Genomic DNA, 15,600 nt, shown 5'->3' with positions numbered 1-15,600 from the left:
GCAATTAATTTAAACATTGATTTAAACATGCTAACCGAAGTCAGAACCACAGAAAAAACCACAGAGCGTTTTTCACACATTGGCGATAAACGCACAGCTTAGGATACAACAATTATATACGTTTCGAGTTGTGACTCAAATATGAGCGTCTGAATTTAAATAATCGAACAAACCCGTCACCAAGAATTGAAACAATGATATTTCCAGAGACTCGTTGTGGCTTGATAACGGAAATCCACAACATCTAAGATTGGATGGAATGTTTTGGTTGGTAAAAGATACAGCTGTAACGGGGCTTTAATTTGTAACTTTGTGAAAGGATCTTTGGTTAAAAATGTCGCTACGAAAGGGAAATATATAGTCACCATCATAACTTCAATGCCAACGTAAACTCTTTTCATGAAGAGAGTGTACGTTGGCATAGAGTAACATCGGGTCATATAGAATGATAGTGTCCTTGTAGCGTTTCTTATGACATCTACATTACGTTTGAAACACGAACCACAACACAAAAGTTATCTTCGTTGAATTTTATTGGTCAACAACAATAACAACAACAACAACACAACAACAACAACAACACGACACTAATAACAATACAGACAACAACAACAACAACAACAACCAGATTTCTGCGTTCCCTATGGGTTTACTTCACTACCTGTGCCCCTTTTAGGCCTATTGGGCGCATAGGCACAGGGCGGAATTTTAGAGCACAGGGGACTGTGGATCGGAGGTATCGAGGAAGAAGCGATTCAAAAGTACTCAACACAATGCAAGAGGGCGCTGTGTATGACCTTTGAACTGGGTTAGTCAACCGTACCGGAAAACCAAGCCGACTGCATCTCCGGACTCCACCGCCCGATTCCGCGAAATTTCATGAATTTATGACATTGTTAATGTCGGCTGTCGTAAGCAAACGTATCTTGGGTTACTGGTAAGTACTGACTAACCTGAAGAACGGCCGAGATAAAGCGACGATCGAATCACAATTTATTCGAAGTGCAGTTTCTTTGTACGACACCCAATTCAGCACTTTCACTACCGTGACTCCGTCGTGAGGAAAACGATTATCTTGATATTCCATTCGCAGTGCCGGTTTTTTCATAGATAGCCATAATTTTGATATTAAAATCCGCTTCTCAGTCTACCTGTACTACACTCCAGTGACCAGGAACTTGTCTTTGCCTGTAGACCATATGGAGAATCGATTGTTGCCTGACTCACAGGCGCGATGGAGTAGTCTATTTTTTACAAATTACATCCATGAATAGAGAAACTCATTCTTTCTGCGCTTGACCCGCGTATTGTCAGTCTCACAGCCGCGCATGTAGCCCGCAGTGCTGTAACTCGAGGTTTTTTTGCCTGGGTATGTGGTTCGGACGGCAAAACCAGCAGTACAGTAGTTCGAAGTTTTGCCATGGTTTCCAACCCACAACCACCAGCAAAACCCTCAAGTTACTGTACTACAGCATGGGGATAACCTCCATCCATAGCAAGCGTGTAGCTCTGCAGTGCTGTGTGTTGCTACTGCCAACATAGTCAGATGATCATTCAACTTAGCTTGTAGGAAGGTGATGTGAATGTGTGTGACAGTGTATGTGTTTATATGTATGTGTGTGTGTGTGTGTGAGGAGAGAGAGAGAGAGAGAGAGAGAGAGAGAGAGAGAGAGAGAGAGATTTACTCTAATTTTGTCCAAACCTTTCTGTTTATTTCACCAATCATGTACAATTAATACATTATCAACATCTTACATTGACTTTCTGTTATCCTCTTACAGATAATGGCAGAAGGTGGGCCACAAGATGACCCTCCTCATGAGGAACAAGGTACGGTGTGAATTCACAAACTTTTTACCCCTTCATCAACTATATCCCCTTTTGTAGATCAATTCTGCCATACTTTTGAAGACGGCTGATGAGAATGTAGTATGTAGAAATCAATGAACTGTAGGGTGAAGCCAAAGAAGGAAGCCCAATTATAAAATATCACCACAGGGGGAAGTACGGTACGTATTTCAAACAGTCCTGTGATGACATCTGTGAAATTCCAATAAAAAGAAGTGTATTTTATATAGTATCATCAAAATTGGACAAAGTGGTGGCATTTTTTCTCCAGCTAGCTTTCATTTTCGCATGGACTTCTTGAGTTTTGGAAAGTGTCGCTGATCTTGACCTTGAAGCTCCTGTTTATCAGCAGTGCGTTCATAACTGCCAACAAACGTTGTGGTACACTCTCATCTGGAAAACATTTTATCGATAAAGATCATGGCTTCCTGATTCTATACAGCTACATTCTTCATCTGTGTAAAATTTGTGGTGACAACCATATCAATTATGTGCCGTCTATGATATGATAGAAACTGTAGCTTGCTAACAGCCACAGCAATTGTAACTCTCACAAAGTGTTTTCTATACTTTTGTTCCGTATATTAATCCTTTGAGTGCCTAAGTCAATTTTTGTCACCTTTGTATTGTAAAATAAAGCCCAAACAATTTTTTTCACATTTTTTTCATGAACTATGATATAAAATTGAATCATTGAATCATTGAATATTGAAGCCAATAGGATATCATGTCATTTCAGTCAAAAACTACAAAAATGTACAGAAAAATGCATAACAATTTACAAAATGTTGAACTGAAATTTTGAAGGGAAAAATTATGGTAAGCACACTCAGAGGGCTAACAACACTTCTGGTTTATACCTTGTGGCACGTTCTACTGAAGCAGTTTGTCAAGGTGACCTATATATCTATCTATCAGATTCATTGCTATTGTTGAAATTGAAATTCTGTCTTGAAGTTAATTCATTTATCAACATGAACAGTTCTCCATGATTTGTATCGACTAGCCATATCCAAAGCCCCCTAGGAAACCTATTTTAGCACTTATCCAAATGTTAGGGTGCACTCATGTAAGGGCCTGTACCTTGGCTTTGAAATTTGGAAAAGAGGAATGAGAAATTAAATGTCAGTCTGTGTAACTTCATCACCAAATCATCTTGTGTTGTATGAAATCACAACGTCATCTTGACCCTGGTGAACTAAAAACAAAACAACAATCAAACCAAATGTAAATGTGTTCATTTCAAGGTCAATACTGACAGAAGTGTAGTGCGCCCCATTTGTGTGTGAATGGATGTAATTCAGTCATTCACTTTAACACATGAATAAATGTATTCATGGATGTGTTTGCTTGGCATAGTTAAGTTTAACAGAGGGACGGGACATGGCTGAGTTGTAAGGAACCTAGCACCTAGGTTATGCGTTTACAATCCTACCAGAATTCCTACAGTCATCTCATCATTCCTATTTCAGCAGAGGGGAAGAAAGATCCATAATAGGAAAGCCAAAACTAAGCTTACCCAGTTCACCCCTATTCTCAGTGAAAAGTTCCACAATGACCATTGACAACAATGGGTAGTGGGCTAAACCATGGTGGTGAAAGGGTCACATGATAGGGGTTTGGCTTTCTGTTTAGAGTGGAATATTAAACACCTATTGCCTGGTCATGAGGGCTATAGCGCCCGTCTATTTACCCCGAGGGGCCGTGTGTTACCAGAAACACATCGCTATTCCCCGAGGCCATAGGCCGAGGGGTATAGCGATGTGTTTCTGGTAACACACGGCCACGAGGGGTAATAGACGAGCGCTATAGCCCGAATAAAGACCAGGCTATAGGTGTTTTATAACACACCACACGCTCATGTTGTATTGTTATATAGTTTTTAATGTGTTTTGATATTTTGCACTGCAACAATCCATTGTGACAAGTTTTATACTGGGCGATGTGGCACAGCGCTTTCAGTTGTACATGGTACCACTTTCTTTCAAAAAATATTCTAAGCATACCTAGCGACATCCTTAGTTGCACCTTAATCTTTTCCGTCAATGAACTATTCAAGTTCCTAAGCTGTTAGAATGTTTGAAAATGTTGGAAAATCTTTTTTAGAGAATGTGTCGTCACCTATCCCCGGACGCACATCACGTTCTAGTCACCCGCCATTGTTGCAAAGCTGCAGACGACACTACGGTCACGTGACCGAACACTTTTCCAATTTGGTCAGAACTATTTCCCTAGGGAAATAGCTTTTCAAAAAATACCCTCTGACGTCACTTTTGTCGATTTGGTGGGGACTAGACGTATCTATTTTCTCGTCACGTTATGTATTCTGGCGAATCGCGACACGGAATGAGCATGTGGCGTGTTATAAATCTATGATGAAATGCTTCACTGTTTTAAAGTTTTACAGATTTATTGAAACACTATAACTTCATCTGGGACACAAATCCTGCAAAAAAATTACAATAATAGAAATGAAAGGCCACATAGTATGTGCTATTTGAGCAGATATATCTGCTCAAATATTTATTTCTACACTTTTTAAGGGAGAAATATCGAAGTGCCAGTAGCTGTAAGCTCTGATGATTTTTCCACTTATTTTGTTTTGTATGTCAATCGCAAGTTCTTGTTCTTCTCTCCCACGCATATTGAAAACACCTACTATTAAAGGTAGAGGAGTCGATCCCAGGGATCGAGTTTGTTCTAGTCTGTAAGAAGATTATGAAGGTGTCATAGTCTTTTGTTTTCCATTGAAATTGTAATCTAGGAAGTATATTTTCTGGCAAGACAATCTGACGCCAGAACCATGCCTTTAAGCACTGTCACCATGATGTCTATATGAGTAAAAAGCATGATTATTGTTTCCATTTGCATTCTGGTCCAGACCAGAATTCACTTGTCAACGATAACAATACAGTTCTCTCATGTGCAGGCTGAGTTGACAAGCTGAATACTGTGTGTATCTCAACATGCTTTGGTGACTAGAATGAGAAACTTTGGTGGACGCGGAAACAAAAATGGTCAAAAATGCATCAAAAGTCACAGTTACTCAATGGATGTTTAATGCTATACAAAACAAAGATATGCAAATTGTGAATTAGATTGAGACACATGTAAACCATGCTATTTCACGAAAATGTGGCACCTTCAAGCGCAGATACAATCTAAGACCACTTTACAGTAGGTGTGGAATAACCATTAATTAATTTTTGAAAATATTTACAGGCTGATGTGCATTGGCTCAGAGGGTTGTAGCCAATTTGTAGATTGTAATTATTCACAGCAACTTAAGGAGTCTGAAATTAAGGCTTTGAACAGCTGATTGGCTGTTTTGAAATGATTCATTAACATCAAAGATATAATGCCAGCCAATGAGTGACACGCTTCCAAAATTATGCCCACAGCAAGACATTTTTCTGTTTGTTAATTTCAACAAAAATACTGTCCACATACCAAAATCATTTTGTTTGATATAAATAAGGAAATCATTAACAAAATCAATCATGATTTCTGCTTGTGATGTTTTTTTGAAAACATCTAGGTGCTTACGGAGGAGTTGGTAGGCAGCGGAGTACAGAGGATGATATTGGAGCCCAGGCCAGACGTCTGTTGGTGGATTTTATCGTGGAACGATTCAACAGGGACGGCATTGGAAATGCCCCGCCTCGTGAGGAACTGGAGGAAGTCGATGGTATCGAACCACCAATGATCGAAAATTGGCAGCAAGTTGGCGCAACTCTACGAGTCATCGCTGATGAGATGGACCAAGATTATGAATTACAGAGGTAGAAGAAATTTTAGAATGTATTTAAGCAATAAAGCACACCTAGCAATGGTATACCACAAGATTTTGACCAGTTCATGACATATATGCACGAGCGATAGCCAGTGCATATATGAAGTGAACTTGTCAAAATCGAGTGGTATACTGTCGCTGTGGGTGCTTTATCGCTATTATATCATGACAGTATATCGAAATTCTGGCATGGAACGTCAAAAATTAATTTTACTCTTGCCGAGAGCTCACGTGAGTGCCAGCCATGGTATATCACGAATATACCATGGTTCTTTTCTCGTCTTGACCAATCAGATTGCTGTATTTGCACCATCAATATACTTGTATGGTATATTTAATCTTATAATATTAGGCCTTCAGTTTATGTTGTGTATAAGCCTACCCCCTTCCCCGATAATAGACAAACAAATGGACTACACAGTAAAATTTTACTAAAACTATAAAATGTGTTAAACTGATGGAGTACCAAAACTGTATGAGAGCATAGCTAACAAATGGAATGTCGCCTTCCACATTAACCCTCTGAGTGCCAAAGTAAATTTTTGCCACTTTTATAAAATATAGCCCAGTCAATTTTTTTCAGATTTTCCCCAAAATTTTGATCAAAAATTATAGCCAATAAAAAGTGATGTCGATTTGGTCCAATTATTTGCTTTTCCTCTTTTTTCCACAGAATGATCGATAGAGTGCCTACAAACAGTTCAGTTGACTCCGTCATCGCCGTTGCCAGGGTGATATTTGATGACGGCATCATCAACTGGGGACGCATCGTTGCCCTCTTCTATTTCGCGTACAGAATGGCAGCTAGGGTAAGCCATGTCTCATCCAATTAAAGGGCTAGTAGTCGAAACTTTCAGTGATTTTATATTCACCCTTCTTGTATTGTGTGTCAGCTTCAGTCTGTTGAGATATACAGTACTGAGCGTGTCAATTGACTCTGTACAGGTATAGAATACATTGCTATGGTTGACGAGTAAATTCTAGAATTCACATGTAAGCAATCAGTTAACACTGCACTTAACATGTATAGAAGCTGTGTTGACAAGCTACATAGAGGGTTTGCTTTGTAGAGAAGAACAAGAACAAGCTGTTACTTACGAAACAAAACAAATGAAAAAAGATCATCGAACCAAACAATTATTGGCAAATAAAAGCAATTCTCTGAGGGTCTATTTTTGATACAAGAAACCTTCATGAAAAAAAGACACTTTGTGAAGTGAAACAAATTCCTAAGGCCCCTTAGCCCTTTGAACTTTGACCCCATGGACCTATGACATACCGAATTCAAAGGGTTAGTGAGCACAAGAGACTACTTTTTGTTATGTGTATGCGTGTACAAGACGGATGATGAGATATTTTTTAGTCCCCACGGACACCGTCCGGGGACTTATAGGTTTGGTCATGTCCGTGCGTGCGTCCGTGCGTGCGTGCGTGCGTCCGTCCGTGCGTGCGTCCGTCCGTTCACGCAGATATCTCAGACATGCTCAGGTCAATTTCTTTCAAACTTTGCACAAGGATAGTACCCTACCCCATACAGATGTACGTCGATTTGTTTCACAATGCGATCAAATTTGGCCGTGTTAGAGGACTTTTTAGTTTTCACCTCCATAGACTCCCATGTATAAGGCAGTCCATAGACTCCCATGTATAAGGCAGTCCATAGACTCCCATGTATATGGCAGTCCATAGACTCCCATGTATAAGGCCAAGAAAAATAAAAATTTAGTTTCTCATCGTATTCATATTGCAAAAAGGATGCAGTGACACAGTTTTAGTCCCTACGGACGAAGTCCAGGGGCTTATAGATGGGGTCATGTCCGTCCATGAGTCCATCCATGAGTCCATCCGTTCACGCAGATATCTCAGATATTTTGACAAAATGTCGCGTGACCTTGGTGACCTTTGACCTCAAATATATATATATGTCCATAACTCAGTAACCACAAGTGCTACACCCTTCATATATGGTATGATGGGACAGCTTATGATGCCACATATTGTACCTCATTAATTATGTGCATATCTAATTTTGAGGGAGCCAATAGAGCTAGAGGTCTGATTTTTGGTATATAGGGATAAATTAGCTATACAATTTTTTTTTCAAAATGTCACGTGACCTCGGTGACCTTTGACCTCAAATATACATATTTGTCCATAACTCAGTAACCACAAGTGCTAAACCCTTCATGTATGGTATGGTGGGACACTTTATGATGCCACATATTGTACCTCATTAATTATGCGCATATCTAATTTTGAGCGAGCCAATAGAGCTAGAGGTCTGATTTTTGGTATATAGGGATAACTTAGCACTTCAATTTTTTTTACAAAATGTCATGTGACCTTGGTGACCTTTGACCTCAAATATACATATTTGTCCATAACTCAGTAAACTTAAGTGCTACATCCTTCATGTATGGTATGATGGGACACTCTATGACGCCACATATTGTACCTTATTAATTATGTACATATCTAATTTGAGCGATCCAATAGAGCTAGAGGTCTGATTTTTGGTATATAGGGATAACTTAGCTATACAATTTTTTTTTTACAAATGTCATGTGACCTCGATGACCTTTGACCTCAAATATACATATTTGTCCATAACTCAGTAACCACAAGTGCTACACCCTTCATTTATAGTATGATGGGACAGCTTATGATGCCACATATTGTACCTTATCAATTATGCGCATATCTAATTTTGAGCGAGCCAATAGAGCTAGAGGTCTGATTTTTGGTATATAGGGATAACTTAGCAATACAATTTTTTTGACAAAATGTCATGTGACCTCGGTGACCTTTGACCTCAAATATACATATTTGTCCATAACTCAGTGACCACAAGTGCTACACCCTTCATATATGGTATGATGGGACACCTTATGACGCCACATATTGTACCTCATTAATTATGTGCATATCTAATTTTGAGCGAGTCAATAGAGCTAGAGGTCTGATTTTTGGTAAATTGGGATAACTTAGCAATACAATTATTTTGACAAAATGTCACGTGACCTCGATGACCTTTGACCTCAAATATACATATTTGTCCGTTACTCAGTAACCATAAGTTGTACACCCTTCATATATGATATGATGGGACACCTTATGATGCTTCATACTGTACCTCATTAATTATGCGTATATCTAATTCTGAGCAAAGCCATAGAGCTGGATGTCTGTCATACATATGCACATAGATTTGTTCTGTGATACTATCCAATAAGGCCGCCATGTGGCCATTTATTACGATTTTTTCATCTCCTGAACTACAGCTCAGACATGTATCAAGCGAATTTATTCAAAAGTATTTTATCACAGACCTAATGAAGAGGACTCTATCCTCTCTGAGGACCTGTAATCAAAGTACCCATTAACAAGTGGGGACTGTGTCATCAACGATGACTTTTATTAACATAATGTGGTTCTCTTCCAGGCCGTTGACAATGTAATGGCTGAGTACCTGCCTGATTGGGTGCGTCGACTCATTAAGGAGATCGTAAAGTTCCTAGTTGAGGTGTTCGCGGCCTGGATCATCAGCAGAGGGGGATGGGTAAGTGTTGAAGGATACATGTCACTGAGCAAGAATGAAAAAGAGGATTTGTTTTGACCATAATTAATATACTGATTTCTTTTCATCTGTTTTTTCGTAATCGCTGCTGTATGTTATGTACATCATTCACCAAATAACCTAGCATTTGCAAGAGAATTCATTGGCCTTTACCCATCACAAGCAGAGAGATGAGCCCCATATTTGCAAGGAATCAGAGCAGCCATGTATCATAAAAAAACAAGAGAAATTGTTATAATCAACAGAGAGGGCGCCCTCTGCTGAATGGAGACAAGGCCATCCAGGGACATACACATGTGGTCATTGTTAGAGTTGAAGAAGCGAACCAGATCATCTACCTAAAAGATGAAAGTTGATTGAGATAGGAATTTGATATCCTCAGCAATTTGCTGGTTTTCACCCTTGCTAATTGTTTTGTATTTCTTACTACAGGGGGCCATCATTGAATACCTTGGGTCACCAACATGGCAGTTTTATGGCTTGTGTGCTCTTTCTGTCTCGTGTCTCATCGCTGCAATGTTTAGGATGAAGTGGCAATAACACACCCTTACGTAGGTGCATCTATCCACCTACACTTCAATGGTTTGGACCAAGAGTATGGCAAGGTGTGGTTGAGTCCATTTTCAGAACAGGGATGCTCTGATTCAACACGCACCTAGTGATACCTTATCAAGCAATGAATCATGCCAAAGAACAATGAACCAATCACAGCAGGGCTTACTATTCAACATAGTGACCAAATCGTGCATCCATTTTTAATATTACCCTTTTTGAAAACTTTTAAATAATTAATGTGTGTGGTAGAGTGGACAATCCTAATTTGTAAAATGGCATACAGTAAGCATACCCTTCATAACATTAGAGCAGAATATGTGAAATAGTGCAATTTGCTACATGATCATTTTGTAGTGGTTAAGTACTTTTGCTCTGTCAGAATTATGTCTGTTCAGGTATAACTTTTTTCGGATGTTTATTTTCACACAGTTATTGTTGTGCTTATTTAAAAATACTGAATTTTTTACTTCAGAGCGATGTTATCAAATGGTCATGTCAAGTAATGTACTTCGTTTGTTTCTTTAATGTTGAATACACAATTAAATAATGCTATTTTGAGAGATAGATTTGTGCCTTGAAAACGAACAAGTGAGTGTCTGGATCAAGGTCGCAGTTTCAATCTTTCACCGAGGAAAAGGCACGGAAAACATCATGTAGCCCAATGTGGGAATGACCACAAAAGAATAATGCATGAGTGTGCCGACCAGTCATTTCTGATTGCTTTTCCGGGGAAATATGATGAATACTTATCAGGGTGTATGCATGTGTAATTCATTAACATGATTTGAATAGATTGGGGATAATTGGATCTTCATATTTTTCGAATTTCTCAAAAGTATTAGGTGCTCTATAGCTGAATGTTGCAATATTACAAATTACTCATAAAAGCAAGTGTACAACTTAAAAAGAAAAGCAGATGAGCTTACATTTGCAGATCAAACAGACATTACTTCACCATCCAATTGTCCAAAATTAGTTCCAATCCTGTTCATTTTAAGGAGCTATATCTTTACCAAGAGGTTGCTTTTGACTATGTCTTTTTTTGCTCACGTGTGAACACGTGAGCATATGTCGCAGCGATGTCTGTCTGTCTGTCTGTGTGTCTGTCTGTCTGTGGGTCCATTTTCTCAAAAACGGCTGAACGTATTTCAGTCAAATTTGGTAGACATCTTCAGAATTCAAATGGCTAGAACTGAAAAGGTTTTGGTGGGCGTGGCTTGGATATTAATGAAGTTATGAAAGTTTTAATTTTTCTGTTACGCCGCGTATGACAAGTGAAAACAATCGACTGTTTGAGGGCGCTGTGAAAAGTGCTTGTCCAGGTTGGCTACAGCGGATAGCTCTGGTTTCAACCACGGTCCCTCCGTGTTTCAACCTCGTATTGAACATTAAAAATATGATATTTTATTACTCATTCAACTCACTATTCAAGATAAAATATCGTTTAGCAAATTAGCTTTATCCTTGGTAATTGATTGTTTCCCTCGCTGCTCGATCGCCAGAAATGAGTACATACATTCTTAGCCCTGCGTACGATGCTGTGTGTTAGCTGTAGCGGAACACACAGCATCGTACGCAGGGCTAATACGTTCTCTACCTAGCCTCATGGCATGGAAGTGCTGATGAATAATAACTTTGGGTCAAAGGTATTGAAGTGTCCAATCAGGTTCGTGCACAGAGTCCAAGGCCATGACCTACTTCATGTACTTCTGCACTGTTTTGATTTTGCTTCGCCAAGAAACGTATTCGTCATTGTCCATAGAAGTATGTTTGCTCTCCTTTGAGGTTGTTTGTGAAACAAATTCCGGGATAGGCCTTGGAATGCATACGATCGGCATCGCGGCAGTGCATGTAGCTAGCCCTACGAGTATGGCGAGAGTGTCCGGCTTTGGCTACGCCGCCTCCCACCTCCGGTAGGCGGCGTAGCCCCCGGCGTAGCCAAAGCCGGACACTGTCGCCATACTCGTAGGGCTATGCATGTAGCGTACCATGCTTGTGTAACTGCCGAGCTCAACGTGCATTCACGGTTGATACTCGTGTACAATCATGATGTGTTCAATTCTGATGATGATTCATAAGTCTTACTTTTGCAGTCTTTTTTTCCGTACGATAATCCCGACAATACGTGTTACTGTTAGACGAGGTGGCCATTTTATGATAAGTTTCAATACTGCACAGCTACATAGCGTCACTATCGTGTGATCGAGGTACTAGCGTTGTTGAACGGGATACAGAAACTCTGCAGAGGGAGAAACGATCGTTGACATGAACAGTCAATGTACTTCAGCACGTAGTCCGCAGATAGCGGATCGAGAAAATAAACGTGTCCCAGTAAATAACGGAATATATATGTACATTAACTCGATATTAATCAATTTCCAGCTCATCGCAAAAAAATGTATTGCAAAGATTAATTTGTCACTGACAAATACTGCACTGTATGGAATACAGTCTGTAGAATAGTTCAACTTCAAGTGGTATTACCCGAGACAAACACTTGTGTTGTCAATTTTGATTTCATTTCATAAACTTCATACTTCATCGAGTATCGTGTATTTCAGCCTTTGTGAAGCCATTTTATTGATATTTTCAATTTTTGTCTTGGCTTTGTTGTGGAACATGTTGAATCGTCTCCGTGGACATGTAGGCAAAAGTGTGACGGGTCGAAGTGACTGGGTACCTGGGGCCGACCAAAACCAGTGTGAATTACTGGGGTCAAAGCGGACAGCGGCCGGGATGACGTGTTCCCCAAGCGAGCTACCTTCAGAAGTCTGTTTCATCGCAAAAAACGTCAACTTTTAAAACCCGTCAATTATTTACTGATGTTATTCTCAGCATCACAAACATATACGCCTCTGCTATGTATCACAGCAAATAGTTATATTTGAGCGCCCCGTAAATGGGATCCTCGTTTTTTTGCGAACCCGGAAGTGTGTCTTGCTCAATGCATTTCCTACCCATAGCGAGGGAAACTGCCCGCGTTCCCATGCTCCCATGCACCCTTTTTCAATGCCAGTGCAACGCCATCTGTGCAAAATTTGTGGTGGTATGCTCCCGTGTTATGGAAAACCTCTCTTATTCTAACAATGACGTAGTTGACTTTGGACTTCGATTTCGTAAATGTGATGTCCATGCAGTGAGTTTGGGTTGGCGCGCTTATAATGCAATCTTCGCCCGCCTGCGGTCCGATATCCCGCATTTATTAGCGATATTTATCTGTTTTGACTTGACCAAAGTTGGCAAAACTTGCTATGTACATTAAAGATACTATGATACAAGATTATTGAAAGTCATTTGACATTTTTTTCAGCCAATTCCCAATACGCATATTTAATGAACCTTCCAAATTAGGGATATATACTGGCATTTACTTGATAAAATTTGGCGAAACATGCTGTGTACATTGATCATTATACCAGGTTATAACAGTATTGAAAGTCATTTTGCATTTTCATGTCAGCTAATTCATAATTTGCATAAATAGCTAACAAGCTTTCACGGTTTGGCATATAGAGCTTGAAGGACTTGACCAAAGGTAATTACACATGCTATATTGTGATACAATGACAGTACTCAAAGAAATTAATTATTTTTATTTCAGCTAATTACATATTTGAATACTTAATGACCTTTAGAATTGATCTGTGGTGAAATTCATTGTGTTGATCATAACACTTAAATGTAGCAAAGCATGTAGCAAAGGTTCAAACTTGCACATAAATGCAATATATAATGAAACACGTGAGCATTTTCAGTTCATATCTGGTTTCTTCATCATGTTGCAAATATTGCAGTCATACAACTGAAATCAATGTGAATTTACAGCGGTGTATCTGTGTTTTGTTTATGTTTATTTACATGTCTTTGCAATTGTGGTGATTTGTCATCCAAAGGGATACAATTCTATGTGGAATTTGTTGCGTGTATCACTCAAGCCCCAGTAACTGTGAATTGGAATAATTTTTTACTGTATGTCTGTTTGGTATCTATTATCTTGGTGAAAAGAATGGTGAAAATACTTGGTATTTTTCTCATCAGCTCCATGCGTATATGTGTTAGATACGTTTACCTTGTCCGTTAAAGGGCCAGTAATGCTAACTTTTTATGATTTTTCACTATTTTTGATTTTAATGTCAACTATAATTTCTTGTTCTACTCCCCAAAGTATGTTGATATATACAGTATTCAGCTTGTCAACTCAGCCTGTACATGTGTAAACTGTGTTGTTATGCTCGACAATTGAATTCTGGTCTGGACTAGAATTCAATTGTAAACAATAACAGTGCATTTTACACACATAGATGCTATGTTGACCAGCTAAATAATGGTATTTTATCATTCTTTTGCGAGTAGAGTGAGAACTTGCAATTGACATGTAAATTGAAAATAATGAAAAACTCATTAAAAGTTAGCATTACTGGCCCTTTAAAAGTCAGTTGAAAGGGAATTCAGTGTCAAATATGTCACTGCATTTAACACATATACAGGGTCACAGTTACAAGGGCTTTAAAGTCGTACTTTTTCTTTTAAAGTCTTTTAAACTTACCCTTCTAATACCAACAGTCAATATTTGCAGTTTTGCATTGATGTCACAAAATCAATAAAAGATCAAGTTTTTTTTTCAAGACATTTGCATTTCCCCGACTCACTGAATGGTAAGTTCTAACAATTGAGTGTTAGTAATTGCCAGTCTCGTGAGGGAGTTTGGATGTGATTACAAACTTGAATGAGTGCAGCATAGCGTAGTGTACCGGTAGTGGCACTTGAACTCCCTAGGAACATATTAGTAAGAGTGATAGCACATGCTTGAAGTACACCAACAAAAGTAGGAAACACTTGTGAAATATCGTGTTTCCAGGGTCATGCCTCACACTGTCCCATATCATTCAATTAGTGCAGTCTCCAGACAATATCAAGGTCAAATATGATCTCCAGACAATATCAAGGTCAAATATGATCTGTTGACATTCAATGAGATGTCATTGAAAGTCATTGCCATTTTACTCTTAAGATAGTATGTTCCTAAAAAGTGAAAGACTTAACATTTGCTCAAACTTTCCCCAAAGAATATTTAAACCATTTTCGAAATCAAGAAAAAAATTGGGGATCAATATGCAAATTTTGGTAGTAGAGAAACAAATTACCTAAGATTTACAGACATTTAAAATTCAAAATGGCCGCCATCTCCGTGTTAACTCTGAGGAGAAAAATAAAATTTTATTCTCAAAAACTAAGATGGTGAAAAGAATTCATCTACAAAGACTTTGAAATGAACCCCCACAAGTGGTAGATTTGAAAAGAATTGAAAAAGTTTGAGAGTCCAAATGTCTGTCCCTGAGGCGCATTCTATTAAATTTAAGATATTTGGCTGACTACGGCAATCATAAATAGACAATTATCTGAACCACAAAAATTTCAATTGAAGAGTTTTTTTATTCTGAGTATATGCTGCATTTTGTATTAAAATAATGTATATCCAGCATGAGTTTAGCATCAAAATTGTCATCATCTGAAAAATGTACTCTTGTCCCAAACATATATCCCATCATGCTGTTACGTTATTTGTGAACACGTTTACGCCGTTTCTTCATTTTTAAATATTTAATCATCATTATCATCGGAGACTGAGGTCCCTTTGGTCGAAGCATGAGGCAACAAGTAGATAATTTAAGAATTGATATCAGTCAAAGTTAAAACTACCATTTTACTGCATTGTCAAAGTCCCCACTGATCAGCATATACAAAATTTATTTACTTCGGTTATACATTGAAATGGTGATAAGGCCAGAAAGAAAAAAGTAAAATGTTTATGGGAATCGCCGCTTCT

At 38.7% G+C, this 15,600-nt stretch overlaps 1 protein-coding gene across 1 annotated transcript; it reads left to right on the top strand.

Moving 5' to 3' along the window:
• Positions 1–797: 797 nt before the first annotated feature.
• Positions 798–14,400, top strand: LOC139134956 (apoptosis regulator BAX-like). Its single transcript, XM_070702074.1, has 6 exons — positions 798–937; positions 1,782–1,830; positions 5,387–5,630; positions 6,315–6,450; positions 9,084–9,200; positions 9,651–14,400. The coding sequence occupies exons 2-6, from the start codon at positions 1,785–1,787 to the stop codon at positions 9,756–9,758; spliced, it is 651 nt and encodes a 216-aa protein (XP_070558175.1). The 5' UTR covers positions 798–937; positions 1,782–1,784; the 3' UTR covers positions 9,759–14,400.
• Positions 14,401–15,600: the final 1,200 nt, after the last annotated feature.

Source organism: Ptychodera flava, chromosome 1 (assembly GCF_041260155.1).
Source record: "Ptychodera flava strain L36383 chromosome 1, AS_Pfla_20210202, whole genome shotgun sequence".
Lineage (NCBI taxonomy): Eukaryota > Metazoa > Hemichordata > Enteropneusta > Ptychoderidae > Ptychodera > Ptychodera flava.
Note: the sequence above shows the minus strand (reverse complement) of the source record. Positions and strands in the feature narration are given on the sequence as shown.

Coding starts and splice junctions, on each gene's coding strand:
- LOC139134956 (XM_070702074.1), top strand. CDS start 1,785: ATGGCAGAAGGTGGGCCACAAGATGACCCTCCTCATGAGGAACAAG. Junction 1,831..5,386: donor CCCTCCTCATGAGGAACAAG/GTACGGTGTGAA, acceptor GAAAACATCTAG/GTGCTTACGGAGGAGTTGGT. Junction 9,201..9,650: donor TCATCAGCAGAGGGGGATGG/GTAAGTGTTGAA, acceptor TTCTTACTACAG/GGGGCCATCATTGAATACCT.